We start from the raw sequence: 27339 nt of genomic DNA, 5'->3' as shown, positions 1-27339 counted from the left end.
TTTGGGATGTGGACAGGCAAAGAAGAGTCTGCATGGTAGCCAGGTAGAGAACCAGGGAGGTTAGTCATGGAAGCCAAGGGAAGATTGGGGGGCAGGTGTGTTAAATGCGGTGATATGTTTATATAAACTTAGGAGCAAAAAGAGGTCCTGTCTTAGTCATTGGGGAATTTATTCTCTGATTTGTTAAAGGAAGCACTTAAAGCAAGTGATGCTTCTTAGAGCCCCTCTCTTGTTTCTACAGACATGAGACATTGGTAGTTAAGGCTCTGGAGCTACACACACCTGGGTTTGGGCCTCACCTCTGCCACTTCCTAATGGGGTGACTTGTGCAGGTGACTTAATTTCTTTAAGAATTGCTTTTCTCCACTGTGAAATGCAGCTTAAGTACGGGCTGGGAAGATTCAGGGGGACAATGCGTGGAAAATACTTGATGCGCAGTAAGAGATCAGCAGATTTCGTTGTCACTGTCATTATTATTTGGATGGAAGAGCAGGATTTAGTCAGATATGGGAGAATCTGAGGGACCCTGGGCATGTGGATGAAAGCTTACTAGAGCATAGGCTTTGGAGGAAGCGAGGCTAAACTATATCGAGGAAAATCCTCTATTCTTTGAATTGAATGGAGTCGGTGTGGGGTGAGGAAGGACTCCTGATTCTTGCTAAGGTTCAGAAGCCAGAAATGGATGAGCATAGTTTTTGTTTGAAGAGTTGAATATTTTCATCCTCCGATGAGAATATTCAGTGGCAGAGAGACCCCAGAGTTCCTCAGCTAAGCTCACGGGCAATGACTACAGTTTTCCAGTTCTCCTGGACACTAGAGAACCTGTAGGTTAAATAGGTGTGTGTTTGTTTTTTATTTAAGTTTATTTATTTATTTGAGAGAGACTGAGCACAATGGGGGAGGGGCAGAGAGAGGGAGACAGAATCCGAAGCAGGCTCCAGGCCCCGAGCCGTCAGCACAGAGCCCGACGCGGGGCTCAAACTCACAAACTGCGAGATCATGACCTGAGCCGAAGTCGGCCGCTCAACGGACTGAGCCACCCACGCGCCCCTAAATAGGTGTTTTCTTGAACGGGGCATTTACAGGGTGGGTTTTCTACTGATTGTGTAGGTAGCTGGTTATTACTGCAGGGAAAACTAGCGGGCATTTCAAAGATATTTTATTATTGTTCTGGATCTGCTGTCCCATTGCATACATGTTGACATCTGTCCTTTCTCATATCATTCTTGAGTTAATGTTGTTAATGTCTGTGTCAAATTACTCTCAATATGTATTCAGTTCAGCAAATCACTGCTCTTTCTAGGGAGTGATGTCAGTAAGAACACATCCGTTTGTGCCCTGTGCACAGTATGTTTATGCGGGTGAAATTAGATTTAAAGAGATGTCAGATCCTGGCTTGAGGGAGAAAATGAGTGAGAAATAGGCAGCAGCAACCTAAGGGGTGTTGCTTAAGGAAGGATCGTTAGACTTGTCTTGATGAAATAGTGACATTGGGCATTTAGTTGCATGTCACAAGAAAAATGATTTCTTAAATTTTACATTCGCACTGCACTCAAGTCTTGTTACTATCATTGTGTCGAAATGTCTTTATCCCCCTTTGTTCTGACCCGGAGTCATTTCAGTCTCTTCAGTGACTCAGGGGGCAGGGGGCGGGGGGCAAAGGGCAACTCAGTCTGGAGGCAGTAGCTCTTTTATTGATTTGAATCTCTACTGGGGGAGAAACGCATCATGATAACCGAAGAATATATATTTTGATTCGTTTAAAAAAAAGAAGTGAAAATAATTTGATTTTTGGACAGCCGCTTGAAACCTGGAGGAATTCTAGGGAAATATGTGAAAGAATTCTTTTACCTCACAGCTCTGTGCCACACTTGTGATCTGCTTACGCTCAGTACTCGCGTCACGTTGTGAAAGTCAAAGAACTAAGGTCAAACCAGATTTGTCATAAGAAGTGGAAGTAAGGAGATGGCCAGAAGCGACATTTACTTTCGAGTAATTTAGGAACATGTCGGTCATCAGTGCCTTGTTCCCGAATGGATACGTCGTCCTGCCTATGCCCCGTTCCGTTGACGGTTGTTGAATAGACACAGCTATAATTATAGCAATTGAACGTGCAGTTTGGGGATGGGTTCTGTAATACCAGAGACCAATGGAGTTACCTTTAGTTTCCTCTTCACATTTAGGCTTGTATGTGGAAGTAATTACCTAGGCATTCTCATGAGGGTATTAATAAAATCTCTTAGAACGAAGAGAAGACAGTGGCCCATACAGTTAAGTGGAACTGAATGGGGGAATGAGCTCCTACTCAAGCTAAACTAAATTCATAGTTTTCTACATTCTTCTTGCTCATCTTATGTTTATGGATTGAATTCTGACATTACTCATGAAATATAGCATCACGATAGTTTTATTTGAAATTTCTTTAAAAAAGATTGTTTTATGTTTATTTTTTTTGAGAGAGAGAGAGAGAGAGTGTGTGTGTGTGTGGGGGGGGGGGGGGGGAAGGGCAGGGAGAGAGGGAGACACAGAACCCGAAGCAGTCTCCAGGCTCCAAGCTGTCAGTACAGAGCCTGACGCAGGGCTTGAACTCACGAACCCTGAGATCATAACCTGAGCCCAAGTTGGAGGCTTAACCGACTGAGCCACCTAGGTGCCCCTTAAATTTCTTGAGATTTTTCCAGGAAGACCCTGTGGTTCTAAAGTCACAGGTATGCGAGTTGTCTAAATAACAGTAAAAATATAATCTATAGGGGTTGTGAGCATTTGGGTCAAAGGGGGATACTTTGAGTATCAGCTTTAAATTGTAATTTTTTAGTTCTGAGCCAGACTCTTTAGATAGTGAGAATATATTAAGGAGAGACGGGGATTTGTCAGAGCAATATCGTGTTTTAATTATTTACTTAAAAATAAGCTTTCATTCTGGAAGCTTGAAATCTGATTACCGGTTTTCATTTTGAGCATGACATATTTTACATAGGGAGTATTTTCTGCCCCAGATTCTATCACTGGATTGCATCCTATTCAGTCCATTTTTATGTGAAGCATAATAAAATATCAGCGAAGGCATTTCCTTTATGTGCACATACACTTACTTATGCATGAAATACGCACTATCTGAATTAAGTATGCCATACTTTTAAGTATTCTAATACTTAAATTCTTAATTCTTTTTTTTTTTTTTTCTTCAACGTTTATTTATTTTTGGGACAGAGAGAGACAGAGCATGAACGGGGGAGGGGCAGAGAGAGAGGGAGACACAGAATCGGAAGCAGGCTCCAGGCTCTGAGCCATCAGCCCAGAGCCCGACGCGGGGCTCGAACTCACGGACCGCGAGATCGTGACCTGGCTGAAGTCGGACGCTTAACCGACTGCGCCACCCAGGCGCCCCTAAATTATTAATTCTTAATAGTTAATACTTAATACTTAATTCTAATTTTAGAATTTTCTTTGAGTTTTATTTACTTTGAGAGAGAGAGAGAGAGAGAGAGAGAGAGAGAGCATGAGCACAGGAGGGGCAGAGAGAGGGAGAGAGAGAGTCCCGAGTAGGCGCCATGCTATCATTGCAGAGCCCGACATGGGGCTCTGACTCCTAGACCGTGAGATCATGACCTGAGCCGAAATCAGGAGTCAGACGCTGACTGAGCCACCCACGTGCTTAAGTTAATGAATTTTAAAGTGGAAAAATTGGGGGAATATTATTGGGAACTATTATTTGGGATCTCTGACTTGGATACCGGTTATTAGAGGAACGTTTTTTGAAAAGCACCATTTGTATGTTAAAACCACTTATGCTGTGTAGTTCATGGGTAGTTTTATTCATTCAGTAACGATTTGTGGAATGACTATCATGTTCTGGGTGCTGGGGTTATAGCAGTGTATAAAAAGATGCGATGTCTCTTTTCTCAAGGAGGTTACATTCTAGTGGGGATATGAGGCAACGAAAACATAAATGCACTTATTTCTAAATGCACCCACATATGCATACACCCACAGATAATATACAAGGTGATGAGAAGGGCTTTGGAGAAAAATAAAGGAGACAGAGGAGTGGAGAGGGTTTGTGTTTGTGTGTGTGTTTGAGGGAGGGAGAGAGGGAAGGAGAGCGGGAGAGAAGGAGAGAGGGAGAGAGCGGGAGGGAGAGCTTGATCTGCAGAGAGAGGTGGTTGTGTTTCTGTTTTATCAGGCATTACTGTTGTGTATGCTTGCTCTGTCTTTCTACTTGCCAGTGGAGGACAATTAAGTTATTGTTTCTGACAGTATCTGGAAATAAATGCTGCATTTGCTTTCCAGCATGTGACTCAGCAGGCAAAAGCCGTGCCATATGTATGCATGACAATATTTTTTGCCTCCTTGCCCCTTTTATGATATTTTGGTGATTTAATGAGCTTTAGTTGTAAATAATTGATAAGAAGTGAGATGGGTTTGATACCATGAATTAAGTGTCTCGCAGTCTGGTTTGGAAAGAGATGCATGGTTTATGTCTGTGTACACAATCGGATGACTAATATCCTTGCCGGGTTTGTACGCCCTCAGTCACCACCTCGGAGGAAGCTTATAAAGCTGCCTTCTGTGCTCCTAAATGTTCAAAGGGATAAAGTTATCCGATGAGGGCTTCTCAGGCACCTGTTCCCCTCCACGACCCGTATGTACCTTTGCAGCCTGGCTATGGGAGCTGGATGGCTTTGCTCAGCAGTTTTGATGAAAGAATAAACACATGTCGGGAGAGCTATTTTCTCTTCTGTGCCTCTTCTCCCTTGAGAGAGGTTCACTCTTTTCCCCAAATTTAAACTCCCTGCAGACTGCAGATAGCACAGGGCCTTATTTCAGCCTGCCCTCATTTAGCAGCCTGACTCGGTCTATAACCCACATACTCAAGGAATGACGGGGCTAGCATGCACTATTTGAAAAAATATAGGTCTTGAAGGCAAAAGATTAAAAATATTCACAGGAATTGAAACGATTGGATTTCAGGAAAAATTAAAAACAACAACAACAACAATAGTTGAAGTGTTCTATACACTTAAAGTTAAGTGAATTAAAAAAGAGACAATAGAATTAAAAAAATCAACATTAAAAAAGAAATATCCTCAGGGGTGCCTGGGTGACTCAGTGGGTTAAGCATCTGACTTTGGCTCAGGTCATGAGTTCGAGCCCCGCATCGGGCTCTGTGCTGACAGCTCAGAGCCTGCAGCCTGCTTCGGATTCTGTGTCTCCCTCTCTCTCTGCCCCTCCTCTGCTCATGCTGTCTCAAAAATAAATTAAACAAAACATTAAAAAAATACTCCAGTTAAAGAAATTGTGGTTTATATACACAATGGAGTACTACATGGCAATGAGAAAGAATGAAATATGGCCCTTTGTAGCAACGTGGATGGAACTGGAGAGTGTGATGCTAAGTGAAATAAGCCGTACAGAGAAAGACAGATACCATATGGTTTCACTCTTATGTGGAGCCTGAGAAACTTAACAGGAACCCATGGGGGAGGGGGAGGAAAAAAGAAAAAAAAAAAAAAAAAAGAGGTTAGAGTGGGAGAGAGCCAAAGCATAAGAGACTCTTAAAAACTGAGAACAAACTGAGGGTTGATGGGGGGGTGGGAGGGAGGGGAGGGTGGGTGATGGGTATTGAGGAGGGCACCTTTTGGGATGAGCACTGGGTGTTGTATGGAAACCAATTTGACAATAAATTTCATATATTGAAAAAATAAAAAAAAAATAAAAAAATACTCCAGTTATTTTGTCGATGAAATTCAAGACGATTTTTCACTTGGCCCTGTTTTGTTTCTTCACTTAATCTGAATGTTAGCAGTATCTTTCAAGAAAAAAAAAGAAAGAAAGAAGGAAAGAAAGGAAAGCTTCTCCTTTTTCACTTCCAGATGACTTTGTGGTTGTATTTTGGGTGGAGTGAAAGGTAAGAGCAGCGACATATTTTTGCTGTTTTCCTGCTCTAGTCCTATTTACATGCTTCTCTATAGTATCTATACTGTTTTTAATTCGCGGTGATTCATGTGCATTTATTCTGATGTATCCTCTCAAAACATCCCTGTTTTCTCTTGGACAGCAACTTGAATAGACATATCGTCACAGACTCAGCCCCCAAGTGGAGACACAATGTTACTCTCAACACGGGGTAGACGTGTACTTCCTGAGGTCACTGTTGTATAAACACTTTTGACAGTTTGCTTTAGCACCTGCGGCCCAGGCAAACGCCCTTGTAGGCATGGAGGAGACTGCAGCCAACGCCCAAATTCTACTGTGAAAAATGCGTAAACTCCAACACGTAGGATTTTATTCTGAAATCACCTTTTAATCCTGGGCCTGCTTTTCAGTCCCTTCCACTCAATGCCTTGAATGCTTATTGAGGGACTTGTATGTTGTTGGCATTTGAATGAGAGCCAGCCTGTGTCTTTAAGGAATTCCCTGTCTGGTGAGATCTCAATACTACATTCAGGAAGAAGTGAGTGTTAATCTGGGAAAGGCCAACACAGTCTTTTCAAAAATTGCATCGTAGAAAGCATCTCTTACCATTCTGCCCTTGGAGGAAGGTTAGCAGTCTTCCTCAAGGAAGGAAGGAATCTTTCTCCATCTCTGATTTTGAAGCAATAAGCTCGTTAGCCTGTACGAGCTAGTCAAACATTCTTCTCTTTCCACTAATCGGTTTGAATCTGCTATTCGGTATCAACTGTCAGTAGAAGCTCTGTGTGAGTAATTTTTTGCTGAACCCAATTATTTTGCAGAGGATTCATAGAAGAAGCCTCAGTCTCCAGGGTCTGGTAATACATTAACACAGCTGAACTTAATTTGGTTGAGGCCATGCTGGTGGTGGGACTGTCTTTAACTGCCCCATACAAATAATGACACTCGTCACATACTGCCATTTATTATCTTTATTGGCGATCAGTGTCTCCTATTGTTCATCTCTTCTATTTACTTTTCAGCCAGGGTAGCATCCTGCATTCTTGTACACCTTTTAGATAGTGCCATGTATGTGGGCATCTGCACACAAATGCTTATTCTTTTGCATTTGTGAAAGAAATACATGGAGAAAAAACAAGTCGTGTGCTTTGGGTTGTTTAAAGAGAGCAGTGGGGTGCCTGCATTGACTCCCACTCTGGCTGACTCAGCAGGGTCAGAGGTCCCCCACTTGTGTTATTTTGGTGACTCTTGAAAGACTGTTACCTGCTTTGCTTTGGGGAGGGGAAGAAAAGGTGTCTTAACTAAACCAGCTTACCAACCGGAATGAGCAGAATACTGTTTCGGGGCCTGGGAGTCCCACATCCTTGGCTCAGTCTTCTCTACCGGAAGCACCTTGACTTCAAATCAGTCCATGGAAGGAGTCCCCGTTCTTGTAGCGGGCATCTGAGCCTTGAAAACCATGATTTTCAAAACATAATTGGGTGGTTGTGGGTATCTTTGGCAATCTGATGCACATTACAGATTCTTCCTGGAAAATTCACACACTTGCCAATGTGGAAAGATTTTGTCTGTGGGGTGATTTCTATGATGTTAATTTTTTTGAAGTATGTTCCCTTATTCTTCCCCACATAAGCAATCAGTGGTGCCTGTGTTTTTTCCCCCCAAAGGGGAGGTTTGTGACTTCCCAGAAAGCTTAAGCTTTGTACAAGGCACTTCCCTTTCTGACTTGTATTCCCTAAAGACTAAGTTCAAGGAAGTTGTTGTGCTTTAGTGTCTTAGAAGGGAGAGAGATTGTTTCTGATAGAAAAGAAAATGAGAAGGGATTTTTCAACTTAAAAGACATTTGGATGAAGCAAATGGATGCCCAAGGGGGAAAAATAATAATAATAATAATAATAATAATAATAATAATAATAAATAGCCTTGACCCAAACCTCACACTTGACACAAAAAAAGAACTCCAAGTGGATCAAAGACAGAAATGTAAGACATAAAACCATAAAACTTTCAGAAAAAATAGAAAAAAAAATCTTGAGGATCATGGACTTTTAAAACTTGACATTGAAACCACAACTTCATGAAAAGAAAACGTTGATAAACTGGACCTCATCGAAATGAGAAACTTTGTGTTTGTTCTATAAATGCCCATGTGGAGAAGATGAAAAGACATGTTCTAGAGGGTCAGAAAATATTGGCAGGTCATAATTCCAATGAAGGACTAACATCTAAAAATACATAAAGAACTCTCAAAGCTTGGCAGTAAAAAACAAAAAAACAACAACAAAAAAACGACGTAATTAAAAAATGGGCAAAATACAAGAACTGCTATTTCACAAAGAGGGCATATAGATTGCAAGTAAGCTCATGAGAAAATGTATAGCATCATTAGTCATTGTGGTAAATGACTAATAATCATTAGGCATAATCAATATACAGATTGACCAAAACCAACAAAAATATTGATAGCCAAGTGCTGGTGAGGATGCAGAGAAACTGAATCACTCATAAATGGCTTGCAGAGTGGTACCCCTACTCTGGAAAACATTTTGACACTTGCTTTAAAAACTAAGCATACACTACCACGTGACCTAGCAATTTCACCCCTGGGAGTTTATCCCAAAGAAAAGAAAACTGTATTCACACACACACACACACACACACATATGTGTATATATATGTATGTATGTATACATATATATATATTTACATACAGTATTGTGTATACATGTAATATACAGAAATATTTAGTGTAAAGTAGCTTTTTTGTAACAGCCAAAAGCTGGAATCACCCCAAATGTCCTTCAGCTCATGAATTATTGAACCATCAGTGGTATAACCATAGCAGAGAATATTACTCAGCAATTAAGAGCAGTGCCCTGTTGATATAGCAACTTGGATGAATCTTCAGGCAATTATGCTGAGTGAAAAATATCAATCCAAGCATCTTACATACTCTAAGATTCCATTTTTATAACATTTTTGAAATGTTAAAGCTTAGAAATGGAAGGGAGTGGTTGTCCAGAGTTAGGGAAGCGAGAGCAGGGAGAGAGAAGGAAGAGCATGTAGTTATAAAAGGGAATATGAGGAATCTTTGTGGCACAGGACCTTCCCACTGATGAGGATCAGGAACTAACACAAATGACAACATGGTGTAGAATGTAATAAAAGCAGAACTGGATAGATATAAGATTGGGGATTGTATCAAAGCCAATATATATATATTTAAAAATTTTTTAATGTTTATTTTTGAGAAAGAAAGAGACAGAGCGTGAGCTGGGGAGGGGGGAGAAGAAGGAGACACAGAATCCGAAGCAGGCTCCAGGCTCCGAGCTGTCAGCACAGAGCCTGATGTGGGGCTCAAACTCACGAATGTTGAGATCATGAGCTAAAGTCAGACGCTTAACCAATGGAGCCACCCCGGCACCCCTCAAAGCCAATATTCTTGATGAGAGACTTCCATATTTTTAAAAACATTATTGTTAGGAGAAACTAGACAAGTTCAAGAACAAAATGTTCAGAAATACTTTTCTCTATTCTTTCAATGGCATGTGAATCTACAGTTATCTTACAGCAAAGTTTTTTTCACCTATCCCCTCATCCATATCCCCTCTGGCAAGCACCAATTTGTTCTCTGTATTTAAGAGTCCATCTTTTGTTTGTGTGTGTGTGTGTTTGTCTGCCTCTCTTTTCTTTGTTCATTTGTTTTGTTTCTTAAAGTCTATACGAGTGAAATTGTATGGTATTTGTTTTTCTCTGACTGACTTACTTCTCTTAGCATAAAACACTCTATCCATCACGTGGTTAGAAATGACAAGATTTCTTTTTTAAGGTTGAGTAAGATTCCATTGTGTATATGTATCACATCTTTATTCATTCATCTGTGGATGAACAATCACAGATGCTTCAGTATCTTGGCTATCATAAATAATCCTGCAATAAACAGAGAGGTACATATATCATTTCAAATTATATTTGGGTTTTTTTTTTTTTTTGTAAATACCAAGTAGTGGAATTACTGGACCATATGATAATTTTATTTTTAACTTCTTGAGGCACCTTCATACTGGTTTCTACAGTTACTGAACCAGTTTGCACTTCCCCAACATTGCACAAGGGTTCCTTTTACCTATATCCCTACCAACACTTGTCATTTCTTGTCTTTTTTGGTTCTAGCCCTTCTGACAGGTGTATGGTGATATGTGATTGTGGTCTTGATTTGTATTCCCATGCTGATGAGTGATGCTGAGCATCTTCTCATGTGTCTGTTGGCCATTTGTATATTGTCTTCGGAAAAATATGTGTTTACTTCCTCTGCCTATTTTTTAATTGGATTGTTTGTGTTTTTTTGGTGTTGAGTTGTACAAGTTCTTTAAATATTTTAGATATTAACCCCTTATCAGATATATCATTTGCAAATATCTTTTCCCATTTAGTAGGTTGCCTTTGTCATTTTGTTGATGATTCCTTTCACCGTGTAAAAGGTTTTTATTTCGATATAGTCCCAATAGTTTAATTTTACTTTGGCTTCCCCTGCCTTAGGAGACATATCTAGAAAAATGTTTCTTTGGTTGATGTCAAAGAAATTACTGCCTATGTTTTCTTCTAGGATTTTGATGGTTTCAGGTCTTAGATTAATGGCTTTTTAAAAAAATTTTTTTCAAGTTTATTTATTTATTTATTTTGAGAGAGACAGAGACAGCATGAGTAGGGGAGGGGCAGAGAGAGAGGGAAAGGGAGAGACAGAATCTTAAGCAGGCTACACACCATCAGTGCACAGCCCGATGTGGGGCTCGAACTCATGAAACCGTGAGATCATGATCTGAACTGAAACTGAGAGTCCGATGCTTAACTGACTGAGCCACCCAGGTGCCCCTTACATTTATGTCTTTATTCCATTTTGAGTCTGCTTTTGTGTATGGTATAAGAAAGTGGTCTAGTTTCATTCTTCTGCATGTTGTTGTCCCATTTTCCCAGCAGCATTTGTTAAAGAGACTGTATTTTTCCCATTGGATATTCTTTTCTGCTTTGTCACAGATTAATTGACCATATAACTGCAGGTTCATTTCTGGGTTTTTTATTGTTTTGTTGATCGATGTGTTTGTTTTTGTGCCAGTACCATACTGGTTTGATTACTACAGCATTGTGATGTAACTTGAAATCTGGGATTGTGATACCTCCAGCTTTGTTCTTTTTCCAGATTGCTTTGGCTATTCAGGGTCGTTTGTGGTTCCATACAAATTTTAGGATGGTTTGTTCTTGTTTTGTGTTGGTGTTTTGATAGCGATTGCATTGAGTCTGTAGATTGCTTTGGGTAGTGTGGACATTTTAACAATATTTGTTCTCCTAGTCCATGAGCATGGAATATCTTTCCATTTGTGTCATCATAAATTGCTATCATCATTGTTTTATTGTTTTCAGAGTATAATTCTTTCACTCTTTTGGTATTTTATTATTTTTGGTATGATTTAAACATTTTTTTAATGTTTACTTACTTTTGAGAGAGAGGGAGACAGAGCACAAGTTGGGAGGCGGTGCAGAGAGAGAGAGAGAGAGAGACAGAGACAGAATCTGACACAGGCTCCAGGCTCTGAGCTGTCAGCACAGAGCCCGACACAGGGCTCCAACTCATGAACCGTGAGATCGTGACCTGAGCCAAAGTTGGAGGCTTAATCAACCGAGCCACCCAGGTGCCCCTATTTTTGGTATAATTTAAATGGGATTGTTAATTTCTCTTTTTTTGTTTCTTTATTATTAGTGTACAGAAATGCAACATGGGGCGCCTCCGTGGTTCACAGTCACTTAAGCGACTGACTCTTGATTTCGGTTCAGGTCATGATTTCAGTCATGGGATGGAGCCCTGCTTCAGGCTTCTCAGTGAGCATGGAGCCTGCTTGGGGCTCTCTCTGCCTCTCCCCTTCTCCCCCTCTCCTCTGCTTACATATGTGCTCTCTCTCTAAAATTAAAAAAAAATGGAAAAAATGCAAAATATTTCTGTATGTCAATTTTGTATCCTGTGACTTTGTTGAATTCATTTATCAGTTCTAGTGGCTTTTTTTTTTTTTTTTTAATGGAATCTTCAGTTTGCTGCATCGTGTCTTTTGAAAATAGACAAAATTGGTAAGCCTCTTTCTTACCAATTTGGATGCCTTTTATTTCTTTTTCTTGACTGATTGCTGCAGCTAAGACTTTCAGTACTATATCGAATAAAAATGATGAGAATGTGCATCCTTGTCTTGTTCTTCATCTAGGAGAAAAAGATCTTAGTTTTTCCCCATCAAGTATGATGTAAGCTGTGGGTTTTTTATATATCGTCTTTATTATGTTGAGGTGTGTTTCCTCCGTATCTACTTCGTTGAGTTTTTATCGTGGATGTTGTACTTTGTTAGATACTTTTTCTGCATCTGTTGTGGTGACCATATGGCTTTTATCCTTTCACTTCTTAATGTGATGGATCATATTGATTGATTTGTAAATATTGAACCACCCTTGGCATTTTTGGATTAAATCCCACTTGTTCATGGTGAATGAATTTTTAAATGTGTTGTTGAATTTGACTTGCTACTATTTTGTTGATGATTTTTGCATCTATGTTCATCAGAGATATTGTTATCCTTTAGTTTTCTTCCTTTGTTTTTCTTTGTAGTGTCTTTGTCTGGATTTGGTAGGAGGGTAATGCTGACCTTTTAGAAGGAATTTGGAAGCTTTCCTTCCTCTGCTATTTTTTTGGAATAGTTTGAGAAGAACAGATATCAACTCTCCTTTGAATGCTTGGTAGAAGTTACCTGTGAAGCAATCTGGTCCTAGACTTTTGTTGGTTTGGAGGGTTTTTTTTTTATTTTTTTGTTTTTTTAATTTTTTTTTAAGTTTATTTATTTTGAGAGAGAGAGAGTGAGCAGGGAAGAAGCAGACAGAGAGGGAAAAAGAGAATCTCAAGGAGACTCTGTGCTGACAGCACAGAGCGTGATGTGGGGCTTGAACTCACAAACCGTGAGATCATGACCTGAGCTGAAACCAAGACTTGGATGCTTAGCTGATTGAACCGCCCAGGTGCCCTGGTTCGGAGTTTTTTTACTTACTGATTTCAGTTTTGTTGCTGATAATGGTGGTCTCTTCAAAATTTCTATTTGTTCCTAATTCAGTTTTGGAGGGTTGTATGTTTCTAGGAATTTATCCACTTTTTCTAGGTTGTCCAGCTTGTTGTCTTACCGTTTTTTAATAATGTTTTCTTATAGTCATTTGTATTTCTGTGGTGTTAGTTCAAAACAAATTTTGAAGACATTTGCAGAGACTGGGGAGGGAGTACTTTTACTGGGTTCCACTTTCAGGATGACCAGCCATCTACTACCTGATAGCTTTCTACTTCCCATTTCATCTTAGCTTATAAGGAGATGGCAAGAAGTCAGAGGGGAATGGCTCTGGGTTTTTTTTTTTTCACTTTGGCAAAATGTCATGCCTCTCCAGTGAATAGAAATCAGTAGCCCTCAGACTGGAAGGGAGCATGTGTGTACAGGAGATCTAACGAGTGAACCGGTCTTACCCCATGTCTGAAATTGCTGCACCACTCTAGCAAGAATAATGAGCTCTTGAATTCCCCATTGGCCGGATGGACTCAAAGTTGAAAATAATTGTATTTTAAAGATAATTTTTAAAAGTGAAATTGGTAATAATAATAGATAGGTTATTTCAAACCAAGGTCCTCCTGAGAAAAACTAAAAAAGGTAAACCACCCCCTAAAATCTGTTTGAAGATAACTCAGAGCAAAAAAAAAAAAAAAAAAAAAGTCAAAATGTGAGGGCCAGTGTCCCAAAATACAAGGAGACCAGAGAACTGAGTTTATAGCATTTGGAGCAACCTCGTCTCTCCAGGGGGTTTCAGTGGCTGAGGAGCAGGGAAGAGGAGGAGGGCTGTGGGAAGCATCAGAGTAGAAGACGATGAAAGCCCCAAGACCCTCCCCCCACCCCCGTCCCCCCCACCGAGGAGAGGCACTTTCAGAGGTATAGGTATGGCTTCCAGAGCTGTGCCCTTGAAGGCGAACCAGAAATAGACCAGCCCTCACAAGTATTCAAGACTCAGCCTCAAATAATATTAGTTGCTATTTGGATTAAGATGATGTGAGATTGCTGGTAACCCTAGATCATTTTACCTGCCAGAAGCAAAAAAAAGTACATCTTTTGGGAGAAAGTAACACACAGAACTCAAATGACCTCTATAATTTTACATAACGTCTGATAGTGAAAATTACACTAGCTTTTTGGTCTCCACCCCAGCTGGTAGACTACAGTGAATTTCTGGTACTGACTACTCAGAGTTAGCAGGTCATACAAGTTAAGAGCTTAGTCCTCTACAAAACTACCCTTATCTCAGACTCTAGACACAAACTGGGGGTGGTATCCTCACATCACCTGTGCTTCTAACCAACTGGCTACAAATTTGAGGGTTCCCCTCAGCCAACTCCTTTAGATTCAGGAAATCAAGAAAATGCTATAATTATTATTGCACGATTTTTTTTTTTTACAATACCCGGGATTCGTTGTCTCATCCCCTCTGAAGAATGAAAAAGTGGACACAGAATAAAGTGAGCAGCAGGCAAATGTTTATTCGTGTATGAGATCAGAAAGTAAGAACAGTAGGAAAGCTCTCTTTACGTGGGGGGGGGGATTCAAAAGTGAATGCTCGTGACTGCAGGCAAAGGTCTTTGTTTAATAAGGTTCTGGTTAGTCCCTTCCATTCCCCCTTGTTCCTTCTGAGGTTCTACCCTTATTGGCTAAGTACCTCTAAATGCCTAGTCATTCCCTTTTGATTGGCTCATTTCCATTGTATGAGGGGTGGTCTATGGCCATACCGTTCCTTGTGGGTCATATGTTTTATGAGGGACTGCTTATTTTTAATTAGGTCTCTTGTCAAATTCTTGAGGGAAACCTGAGAGGGGTGGGTGGTGTCTATTGCATTTTTAAGAGGACTCTTCCACCCGAGGGGGTTTGCTGTGGTCACCCTCCCAGCATTGTTCTAAAATATGTGTTTGTCCCCCAGGGATGTCAGGTCCTAACCTTTCCCTCTCTGCCTATTTTATCCTGTCTTTCCCTATCATATTATGATGCCAGTCCTATTGTAAAGCATACACATCATACCAGCCAGCTAAAGGGATGCGTAAGGTGAGGTCTGGGAGGGCCTGATTGCACAGCTGCTCTACCCTTTCTCTGTGGGTCAACATATCTAAAGTTGATGTGTCCACTGTCCAGGAATCTCCACTAGGCTTTGGTTCCAAAGTGTTTTTATCAGGGTTTTATTATGTAGCAATGATTGATTAAATATTCGATGGCATAATTGAATTCAGTCTCCAGCACCTGTCACTCCCCGCAGGGGTCAGGCTGGATTCATCCTCCAGCTCCTCGTCCTCTCATTGGTCTTTCCAGCATGGCCAACCCCCACAGTGAAGCTATCGAGGGGCTGCTATGAGTGCACTTGGTAGCCTAAATTGAGTTGTAATCCGAGGGTCTCATGAATAACAAAGCCACTTCTGTCACTTGGGAAATTCCAGGGGTTTAGGGTCTCTCTCCTAGGAACAGAGACATGGGTCAGCCAAATTCTTTGTTATATACAACACAGGTGTATAAGATGGGAGTTGACCAAGGTGCGAGAGCAAACACACACTGTAGAAAAAGGCACACAGTTTGTGGATACATAGATAATAGAATGATCACAAATAGAATTTAAACTATTTACGGGCACCTGGGTGGCTCCGTTGGTTAAGTGTCCGACTTTGGCTAAGGTCATGATCTCACAGTTCGTGAATTCAAGCCTGGCGTCAGGCTCTGTGCTGACAGCTCAGACCCTGGAGCCTGCTTCAGATTCTGTCTTCCTCTCTTTCTTGCCCCTCTTCCGCTTACACTCTGCCTCTCTCTTTCAAAAATAAAATAAACATTAAATGTTTTAAAAAAATGAAATAAAATACTTATGATTATTATGACCTAAGAATTAAAAGAGAAGATGAAGAAATTTGGTAGAGAACTGAAAACTATAAAAAGGGATCCTTTAGGCATTCTAAAAATGAAAATTAAAATAACTGATATTAGACACTCATAGATGGATTTAACATCAGCTTAGAAGTAGCTGAAAAGAGAATTAGTGAATTGGAAATCAGGTCAGAAGAATTCAGACTGAAACACTGATGGCTAAAAGACTAGGAATATATAAGAGAATAAGAAATAGATAGGAAATAAAGAATGTTCTCTCATACATGTAATTGGAGTCCCAAAATAAAAGGGCATAAAAGGGAAGGGCAACAGGAGAAGGTGAGAGGGAGACAGAAGAAGAATAAGAGAGCTTACAAATACACAAATACACAGCGCACAGGCAATATTTAATACAACTTGCTTAAGGATTCTCCACAACTGATTAGGTATATTAAGCCACGATTTTTTTTAATATATATTTTAAAAGTTTATTTTATTTTGAGAGAGAGAGAGGCAGAGAGAAGGGGGAGAGGAAGACTCTCAAACAGGCTCTGTACTGTCAGTGCAGAGGCTGATGTTGGGCTCAAACTCTAGAACCATGAGGTCATGACTTGAGCTGAAACCAAGAGTTAGCCACTCAACTGGCTAAGCCACCCAGCCTCCCCCCTCAGCCACAGGTTTAAGAAAGACTGTGAACCCTAAGTAAGACAGATAAAAAGTAAAAATACTTAGGACGACAAAAGTGAAACTGCTGGAAAGTAAACACAAATTGAAAAACTTTTTAAAAATGGAGAAAAAAGGTATAGTACCTTTAAAGTGACAACAGTAACTTCATGTAAGAAACATTAAGTTTCTTCGTATAAGAAACATTCAGAGACATTAGATGGAAACGTAAAAGTGCTGAAAGAAAATGACTACCAGCCTGACAACCATTTTATCTAGTAAAATGGTGATTTTTTTTTAAAAAGACTGAGCGAAGGGAATTCGTTATCAGTAAACCCACAGTAAAGGACATATTATTAAATGGTGTTCTTCAAGTAGAAGAAAATTATCTCAGAAATAATTTTGGAGATACAGAAAGGGAGAAAAAAAGAGCAGAAGGAAGGCAAATATGAGGGAAACTTATAAAGACCATCAGTTAAGCAAAGTGTTGATGATGCCAGCTATATATAAATCTTGGATTTAAAACTATAGTGAACAAAATTCATTGTAATAGTAGCACACAAGTCAGGAGAATAGAACTACATGGCAATTCTCGTCTTGTCTGGGAAGTAGTAAAATTAGTAATTAAATAATTGTTTTTAATTTTTTTTCACATTTTATTTATTTTTGAGAGAAATAGAGACAGAGCGCAAATGGGGGAGGGGCAGAGAGAGAGGGAGACACAGAATCCAAAGCAGGCTCCAGGCTCTGAGCTGTCAGCACAGAACCCGATGCCGGGCTCGAATGCACGAACTGTGACATCATGACCTGAGCCGAAGTCAGTTGCTTAACCGACTGAGCCACCCAGGCGCCCCATAATGAAATAATTTTTAATAAGCAAGAACACATATTGTAATCTTTATAGTAACCACTGAAAACATAGTAAAAGAATGTAAAATATTAAAGGGAAGCCAGAATGACAATAATGAAAAAATGTTTAACTCAAAAGAAAGGAGGAGTTTTGAAGGAGAGGACAAATAAAAAATTGAATTCTGAGGTGGCCCCTAAGATTCCTGCCCTCCTGCTGTACGCACTCTGTAATATCCCCTCTTTTGTGTGTGTGGTGGGACTATGAATATGGTGGACTTTACTCCCATGCTGAGGTTACATTGTATAAAAACCTGGAAAATGTGTTGCAAATATATTTTCTCAATGGGCTGACCTTGACTTAATCAAAGGGTGGATTTTCCTCGGTGGGCCTGACCTAATCAGGTGAGTCTTTAATGGAAGACACTGTTGAAGTCAGTGATTAAAATGTGAAAAAAAAAAAAAAAATTCTCCTGCCAGCCTTGAACAAGTAAGCTGAGATATCGTGAGAGGGTTGATGGAGGGGGCCATGTGCCCAGGGTCTAAGGGCAGCCTTTAGTTGTTGAAAGAGGTCCCCACTTGAGACCTGGCAAGAAAATGGACCTTGGTCATACAGCTGCGAGTAACAACTCCTACCAACCAACCACCAGGGAGCTTACCCTGAGGGGCGCCTGGCTGGCTCAGTTGGAGGAGCATGCAACTCTTGATCTCGGGGTTGTGAGTTTGAGCCCCACATTGGACATAGAGATTACTAAAAAAAAATAAAATAAAATCTTAAAAGAGAGAGAGGGAGAGGGAGAGGGAGAGGGAGAGAGAGAGAGAGAGAGAGAGAGAGAGAGAATACCCTGAACTGCAGGCAAGAATACAGCTCCAGCCGACATTTTCGTTTCAGCCTGTGAGGCCCTGAGCTGGAAACCCAGCTATGCTTCCCCCAGACTTCCAGCCTGCAGACCACGGGATTGATAAATGCATATTGTTTTCAACTAGTAAGTCCGTGGTCAGTTGTTACACAATAATAGAAAGCAAAGAATTCCTGAATGATACCATTTTAGGAATGAGGATCACGAAAGAAAAGAAAGACAAGCAGATATTGAAAATAACTATTCTTTTTGTAATTCAGATATAAGACAGCTGTATTGCTCATACTTCACTGATCAAACTCAAGTGTTTGGGGATGAGTCATGTGCTCTGAAACCCTGAATTTATCTGTAATTATCTTGTGAAGAAGAAGAAGAATCACTCACAATGTAGATGTTAGTTCCAGACTTAGTAATGTGACTCAGGATTGGGGCACCCTGGTGGCTCAGTCTGTTAAGCATCTGACTTCGGCTCAGGTCATGATCTTGCAGTTTGTGAGTTCGAGCCCCGCATGGGGCTCTGTGCTGACAGCTCAGAGCCTGGAGCCTGCTTCCGATTCTGTGTCTCCCTCTCTCTCTGCCCCTCCCTCCCTCACGTACTGTCTTTCAAAAACAAGCAAGCGGTAACAAAAGTTAAATGAAAAAGAAATGTGATTCAAGATAGTTTGGATTTTCTCTCAATTCCTTATTTTGTTGTTTAATTTTATGTGTCAACTTGACTGGGCCATGGAGTGCACAGATATTTGGTCACACGTTATTCTGGGTGTTTCTGTGAGGGTTTTTGGGGATGAGTTTAATTTTTTTTTTAATTTTTTTTTAACGTTTATTTATTTTTGAGACAGAGAGAGACAGAGCATGAACGGGGGAGGGTCAGAGAGAGGGAGACACAGAATCTGAAACAGGCTGAGCTGTCAGCACAGAGCCTGACGTGGGGCTTGAACTCACAGACCGTGAGATCATGACCTGAGCCGAGGTCGGCTGCTTAACCGACTGAGCCACCCAGGCGCCCCCAGTTTAATATTTAAGTTGATAGACTGAGTGAAGCAGAAAACTGAAATATCAGGTCTTCTTGGGCCTTGAACCTGGCACTCTTTGGAGTGGAACTATGCAGTTGGCTCTCCTCATTCTCAGCCCTTTGGACGTGGACTAGAACTTATACCATACAGCTCTCCGGGGTCTCCAGCTACCAACTGTAGATCTCGGGGCTTGGCAGCTTGAGCCAACTCCTCATATAAAAATTCTTATTATATAATTAGATATTTATAATATTCTATTTATTTTCATACTAATGGTTACTATATCACATTTATTTATTATGCATGTGTTATATATAAGCATAATATATATAAAAATAAGCCCTATGTATAGATTAGGAGTTATCTATATCCTATTGGTTCTCTTTCTCTGAAGAACCCTAATACAGTGATGAAAATCTCCAGACCTCAGATTTCATCTAGCTGGCTCTCTCGGAGGTTAAAATTGCCAATAATGTGGGCAGGATCTTTCAGATCAGGCTTTGTAAACTATGGTGTGTGGGTCAAATCCAGCCCACTGCTGGAGTGCCCAGGTGACTCAGTTGGTTGAGAGTCCGACTTTTGATTTCAGCTCAGGTCATGATCTCATGGTTCGTGAGTTTGAGCCCCACGTTGGGCTCTGCACTGACAGTGCAGAGCCTACTTGGGAGTCTCTCTCTCTGTTCCTCCCCTGCTCTTTCTCTCAAAATAAATAAAACTGGAAAAAGAAAATCCAGCCCCTTGCCTGTTCTTCTCAATAAAATTTTATTGGAACATAGACATGCACATTTTTTGACATATTACCCATACTGCATTCAGAGTTAAGTAATATGAAAGAAACCTTAAGACCCATTTACCCCCGAGTATTTACAGTCTAGCCCTTTACAGAAAAGTTTGCCAGACCCTGTTCTAGAATTCCTTTTGATGGGGGAAGTGAAAGTGTCAGATGGGCTGTCAGCTCCAGCAGTCCTGGGAATCCTGTGTGGAGAGCCAAAGTTAGGATGCCAGAGTGGGTGCCTTCAGAAGTAGATCTTTGCGGGGTGCCTGGGGGTCTCAGTCAGCTAAGCGTCCGACTCTTGACTCGGCTCAGGTCACGATCTCAAAGTTCATGGGTTTGAGCCCCACATTGGACTCTGTGCCCATAGCACGGAGCCTGCTTGGGGTTCTCTCTCTCTCTCCCTCTCCCTCTCTCTCTCTCTCTCTCTCTCTGCCTCTACTCGCTCTCTCTGTTTCTCAAAATAAAAAAAAAAAAAGAAGGTTTTTGCAAGAGGGAGAAGGTAGCTAGGGCAAAAAAAAGTATCTCTTTGATCTGTGTAATGTATATTTGATTTTCAGAGCTTGACTTTTCTATAGGATCCTACAGCAGATGCCAAAAAAAGTCCTACGGAGTTGTTTGTGAATTTCTTTGCTTCTTATCTTGTTCTGAGCAGTTTCATAACTTAGGACTTATTATACCTTTGCATGTAAACAAGTATATGGTCCTACGGCAGTTCAATTCAACAAGCAATATTGAGTCTTTTTTTTTTTTAATTTTTTTTTTTTAATGTTTATTTATTTTTGAGACAGAGAGAGACAGAGCATGAACGGGGGAGGGGCAGAGAGAGAGGGAGACACAGAATCGGAAACAGGCTCCAGGCTCTGAGCCATCAGCCCAGAGCCCGACGCGGGGCTTGAACTCATGGACCGCGAGATCGTGACCTGGCTGAAGTCGGACGCTTAACCGACTGCGCCACCCAGGCGCCCCAATATTGAGTCTTTAACACCTTATTTAGAAACAGTAAACACAGCGCCATATTCCTCGTCTTCCTGCAAACCCCCAGAGCTACATTTGCCGTGCAAAGTCTCCTCCATGATGTCTAGGTGGGTTCTGTCTTTCATTCCTTTCTCACCAACCCAATGACCCTTAGCTTCATTTTGCATGTGAAGACATGAGGCACGGAGAAGTTCAGTGACTTTGCATCCTCACACAAGTTCACACAAAGAAGAGACGTCTTCAGAAAGTTAGTTACAGTCCAGCCTGAGAGCGATTTGTCAACTTCTCGGGGCCTTGTCATAGACGTGAGCTAGTGACTGTGATGTCACCGAGTGAAGACGCTCCGGGACAGCGCTCACAGGGAGAAAAAGTAGTTTCCTTGTAGGGTGGAGGCTTCTCTTTACCGCGTAGAAGCTTTTACTGATTGTGTTTTACGATTCTATGCTAAAGTCCACTGATTGGAATTGTGTATCTTATAAAATCCTTATAAATAAATGCCAATATATGCCAAACTGTTACACAGTGCAGAGCTTGGAGGGGCTGTGCTTTTGTTACTGTGCTAATGCTCGTTTTTTTCTGGGCCTCGGATGGACCCATCCTGGCTGTCAAAGTGCGTGTGTTCTACTGAGAAAGAAATGGTCCAGCAGTTGAGATTAGACTTACATTGTATTTTATTGCTGAAAACACAAAAATAGCTGACTACTTTTATTTCAGTGACGCTATGATACTCCTGATGAAAAGTGGAATTGATGACATAACAGGGAAAGTTTGTACTTATTACAAGAATAACCTTACAGGGCCTCTCCAGGCAGTTTTATGTGATCAACCTGAAATATGAGCTCCTTAATGAAGCGTGTTATACTGGGAGATAATGTGTTATGTAGGCATAGCTTGCAGTCTGCAGCCTGGAATTTTTCAAAGTATTGTCAAATAAGGCACACACTGTCGGTTATTAGGTGCACATTTTTTTTTAATGTTTATTTATTTTTGAAAGAGAGAGAGAGGGAGAGAGAGAGAGACAGAGAGAGAGAGAGACAGAGCGTGAGAAGGGGAGGGGCAGAGAGAGAGAGGGAGACACAGAATCCAGCTGTCCGCACAGAGCCTGATGCACGGCTGGAACCCACAAACTGTGAGATCATGACCTGAGCTGAAGTCAGACACTTAACTAATTGACTGAGCCACCCAGACGCCCCTGTTAGGTGCACTAAAAATTCATAGTCAGTGAAATTACAGTGACTTTGAAGTTTTTTTTAAGACTTTTTAAAATGTTTTATTTATTTTTGAGAGAGAGAGAGAGAGAAAGAAAAAGAATACGAGCACGGGAGGGGCAGAGAGAGAGGGAGACAGAATCCATGAAGCGAGCTCCAGGCTCTGAGCTATCAGCACAGAGCCTGGCGCAGGGCTTGAACCTGTGAACCACAAGATCATGACCTGAGCCAAAGTTGGACACTTAACCGACTGAGCCACCCAAACACCCTGAGTGACTTGGAGTTTTACTGATTCATGAGGTGGAAGATTCTTTGAAAAAAAAAAAAATTCTGTTACAAGGATACCAATGGCCAGTTATCTTAACACATGTCTTTCTTATCAGCTGTAACATTGTTTTGGTTCATTGCAAAGATGGTCTTTCAGTGAGCAGAGAGTTGCACAAGCACCTTGTTGTTTCATATCCGCATGACCTTCCCTTGCATTTTCGTGTCATTGACGCTGTTTGCATTGAAATCTCATGTGATGCTGACTGAGCCCATAGGTGCTGTTGCTATAGGTCTGTTCGCTTTCTTAGAGAATCTTTCTCTTTTCTTAGTCTTCCTGTTGACAGAAACACTTGCTATGAAGATGATCATTTAGTTGTATGAGTTTAAATATGGTCTCTAATACCATTTGGTAAACTTGTGGGTCTTTAAACTTGATACTTGAGACATATTGCAGGGAAAAGGGATGATCGCTTCATAGAACAGGTGGATTTCTCCAAGTGGACCAGTTTTTAAATAAGTTTACACGTCCTTAGTGTCATTTATGATGGACTGAGACCCTTACTACCTTTAGGATTTTGATATTGTAAGGTTACTTTTCAGTCTGAAATAGCCAATGCCTACTTGATATGACAACCAGTGACATTCAGCACTTGGCATGTATTTATATGGCAGACTGTATAAAAGCAAAGATTTCCCCAGTTGTCATTGAAGAATTGCAGGTCATTGGATTTTCTACACTTGCTGATGAATCATTTAAAAAAAATAGAAATAATGAAAGGCAAGAAGTCCCTTCAGGAGACAAATATCCAGAAAGGAGGTTCTAACTTTCCTTTTGACTTTATATTTGTGTTTTAAATGTTAATTTCCCCCCCAAATTAAAATATCATTAGATTTCTACTTATACAAATAATAAAAGCTCATTGTTAAATTCAGTTAATAAAGGAAAAGTGATAAGAGTAAAACTTTTGAAGGATAATTCTTCCTATACCTTGTTATATATAATATATACAATTGTACATAAACATTACTTAATACTGTTTTTTTTTTTTAATTTTTTTTTTTTCAACTTTTATTTATTTTTTTGGGACAGAGAGAGACAGAGCATGAACGGGGGGAGGGGGCAGAGAGAGAGGGAGACACAGAATCGGAAACAGGCTCCAGGCTCTGAGCCATCAGCCCAGAGCCCGACGCGGGGCTCGAACTCACGGACCGCGAGATCGTGACCTGGCTGAAGTCGGACGCTTAACCGACTGCGCCACCCAGGCGCCCCTATACTGTTTTTATCTTAGAGTACATTTTAGTTTCAAGCTTAGTTCCTACATAACTTTTATTATGTGATTAACATTACTGTCTTGGTGTTCATTATTCAAGAACTTTCTCCATGTTCATATAGATAATACCTCTGCATAGATACATATATACATACATACATGAAATAGATTTATCATGATTTACTGTTGTACAGAAAATTTATATCATTTGTATTCTTGCATTTTACTTATCTTAATAATACATCATAGAATCCCTTCTTTATTTTCTGTCGGTTTATTTTGTTCACTATTTAATTTCTTCAGACAACTCTTAAGGTTTTTTTTTTTTTTTTTTTGGTCATTACTTCTTTAATAATCAAGGGATTTCAGGCCTAAATTTTTCAAAGTTTACCTGTGAATCATAGATTTGTTCTGAAGTACTCTTGTCCTCATTACATCCTAGGTAAGGTCTAATTTCTATTTCCTCTCTGACCCATGAATTATTTATAAGAGTTACTGAGTTTTCCAAGTTGTTAGATTTTAAAAATCTTTTTAGTATTTATTTCCAATTTTCGTTGGTTATAATTAGAAAATAGGATGAGTACATGGCTTTACTTTTAAAAAAAATCTGATAAAGGTTTTTTATATGGCCAAGTACAAGATCTGTATTAAAGGTCATGATTGAGTTAAAAATCTGCGTATCTATATACATATATATACACATTACATCTATATTTTATTATTTGTTATTTTTAAGTATATATCCAGAGATGCTGATTTAATTTGAGAATTGTCTATGCGTTGGAGTTTGTAAAGCTTTTCAGATTATTCTAGTATACAACCGAGGCCAAAAATCACTGCCCTAATAAAATAATGATTCTAGCCCAGTGATTCTCAGAATGTGGACCAGTTGCATCAATGTCACCTGGGAACTTATTAGAAATACAAATTCTTCTCCTTACCATAGATCTACTAAATTGGGAACTTGGGGGTAGCAACAGATTGGGTCCAGCAATCTGTATTTTAAAAACCCTGCAATATCATTCTAATACTACAGATTGAGAGCCACTAATCTAAACCAGTAGCTTGACAGTGGGGATAGTTTTGTCCCCCAGAAGACATTATGGTAATGTCTTGGGAACATTTTTGGTTGTTACAACTGGGGAGGGGGAGTAGAAGAGACAAGTGCTATTGGCATTTGGTTGGTAGGGTCCAGGAATCAGTGAACATCCTAAATGCACTGGACAGCCACCCACAGCAAAGAATTAGCTGGCCCAAAATGTCAATAGTGCTGCTGTGTGGAAACTGATCTGGACCATGATTTCCACACTTTAGCTTCTGATTACCACCAGTTGGAGAACTTTTAAAAATCCTGACTCCAGGGGCACCTGGGTGACTCAGTCAGTTAATCTTCTGGCTCTTGATCTTGATTCAGGTCACGATCTCACAGTCTGTGAGTTTGAGCCCCATATCAGGCTCTGCACTTACAGTGTGGAGCCTGCTTGGGATTCCTGTCTCTCCTTCTCTCTCCCCCTCCCTGGATACTGCACACCCTCTCTCTCTTTCTCTCTCTGTCAAAATAAAAATAAACTTAAAAAAAAAATCCGGACTCCAGATTTGGTTTAATTGGTCGTTGGTGAGGGCATAGCATCACGTTTTAAAAAGCTATCCACATAATTGTATCTGCAGCCGTGATTGAAAAGCACTGCTATGGCACTGTTTGTAGGTATACCTAAAACTCTTATGATAGATGGATCAAGGTGATTCTAAACCTACTGATCAATTTTAATATTAAAAAAGTAGACCAAGTAGTCATTATTACCACCTGATGTGATGTATTAGGAAGTATAAAACACTAGACCTAGAAATCCAACTACCATTTTAGAAGTACATGTCAACACTATGAGCATGTCATCAGAAAAATCCAGAATGTAGAAACTCCAAGACATATGGTACAGATTTTTGTCAAGAGATAATGCCAACAAGGAAAAAAGAAGGGAAAACTGTTAGTAATAGAAATTTAAGATATTTAACCAATTTGTGCATCTTGTTTGTATCTTGATTTGAAAGAGCAACAGAAAAACAAAACATTTTTGAGAAAATGGAAAATATGAACAGAATGGATATTTCATAAAAGCAGATTTTACATAGGAGTGTGTGTGTGTGTGTGTGTCTGTATATTTACATGTCTATATCTACATATGTATGTATGTATTTTTGGGGGGGAGTTGTATGTGAATGGGTTACTAGAGGTTATAGGTGAAACAAGACTGGCCCTGTGTTGATTGTTGTTGACACTGTGTGCTGGGTATATTGAGATTTATCATAATACTCTCTCTACTTTTGTGTCTATTTGAAAATTTCCACAATAAAAACAATGAGAAGGAATATCTCAGTAAGTGAGAAGAAAAGTAGGTGAGAATGGTGTTAGAAAAACTGTCAAGATAGTAGGTATTTCTCCAGTGTAAAAAACCATCAATAGTCCATTGGATTTTGGACCACGGATGTCATATGATGGCCTTAGCAAATGTGTTTCAACGGAGAGGTGGATCAGGAAGCAAGTGGAGGCACAGAGATCTGACAGGAGGTGATCCATGAGACAGATATGGGGGCAAGCAGGAGAGGAGAATATGGTCAATGGTCTTATTATGTTTGAGACAGGACAGGGTTATGTGTGTTTGAATGATTGCAAACATTCAGTAGACAGAGAGTGAGTCTCAAGGAAGAAACAAGGAGCACGTATAAGCATTGGTTTCCTTAAAACCATCTCAACAGGTTGGCACAGAGCTCAAGTTGGATAACATATGTAAATTACCTAGCATTACTTCTGTCATGATTATCGTTATGAGAGCTTTGGAATTTGGGTGTGTGTGATGTGCATTCAAAGATAATTCTCTCCGTGTGTGGGACTTTTTTGGTTGATGTTTATATTTTCGGTGATACTTTTCTATCTTTAGTAATTTTGCAGATTGTTAAAACATTAAAATTAATTAAAATTAATGTGTTCTTATATTTCTTTACAGTGTTTGATATATCTAGAACAGAATATAAACTGCAAATAATTATATGCATGTGTTGAAATAATAAGACATTAAACTACACATAAACTCATAGCTGAGTACTTTTATGGACCTAAGTTAAATAAGTAAGGTGAATGTATTCACTGGAGGAGAGGGAGAGAGAGAGAGTGACAGAGGAGGAGAGGTGGGCTGGGGAGAGGGAGGGGGAATAAATGGGAGTAGAGGGAGAAAATGATGTGAGAATATGTTTAAGTTAAATGTTTATTCAGGGCAAACTTAAATTGATCACTTACTGTTACTTTTGTTATTTTTATTTCCAGCTATATTGTCTCGTGCCAGAAAGTATGACCTTATCTAAAGGCTTTCCCTTGGCTTTTTTTCTTGTAATTGCCTTGAGAAAATAGAGTCCAAGAATGACACTTGTTGAAACTGTGCTTTTTTTTTTCCTTTTTTTAACCAGAACTGTTCACTATGAAGGCGGTGCTGTATCTGTCCATGCACGTTCCCTGTGGAGACTAGAGACACTAAGAGTTGCGTAAGTAGAAGCCGTAAATACAGCCGAGTGCTCCAAGTGTACAAAATCCTGTGGACCTGTG

At 40.1% G+C, this 27339-nt stretch overlaps 1 protein-coding gene across 9 annotated transcripts in view; it reads left to right on the top strand.

Annotated features, from left to right (window-relative positions):
- The window catches only part of RYR2 (ryanodine receptor 2), a 762307-nt gene that overhangs the window by 324892 nt on the left and 410076 nt on the right, over positions 1-27339 (top strand). For all 9 annotated transcript variants that reach the window (XM_045437236.1, XM_045437235.1, XM_045437229.1 and 6 more), the window contains one exon: positions 27204-27278. In XM_045437236.1, the coding sequence (XP_045293192.1) occupies positions 27204-27278 (75 nt within the window). The remainder of the gene's footprint in view (positions 1-27203; positions 27279-27339) is intronic.

The sequence above is a fragment of the Leopardus geoffroyi genome, chromosome D2, assembly GCF_018350155.1.
Source record: "Leopardus geoffroyi isolate Oge1 chromosome D2, O.geoffroyi_Oge1_pat1.0, whole genome shotgun sequence".
Taxonomy (NCBI): Eukaryota; Metazoa; Chordata; class Mammalia; order Carnivora; family Felidae; genus Leopardus; species Leopardus geoffroyi.
Note: the sequence above shows the minus strand (reverse complement) of the source record. Positions and strands in the feature narration are given on the sequence as shown.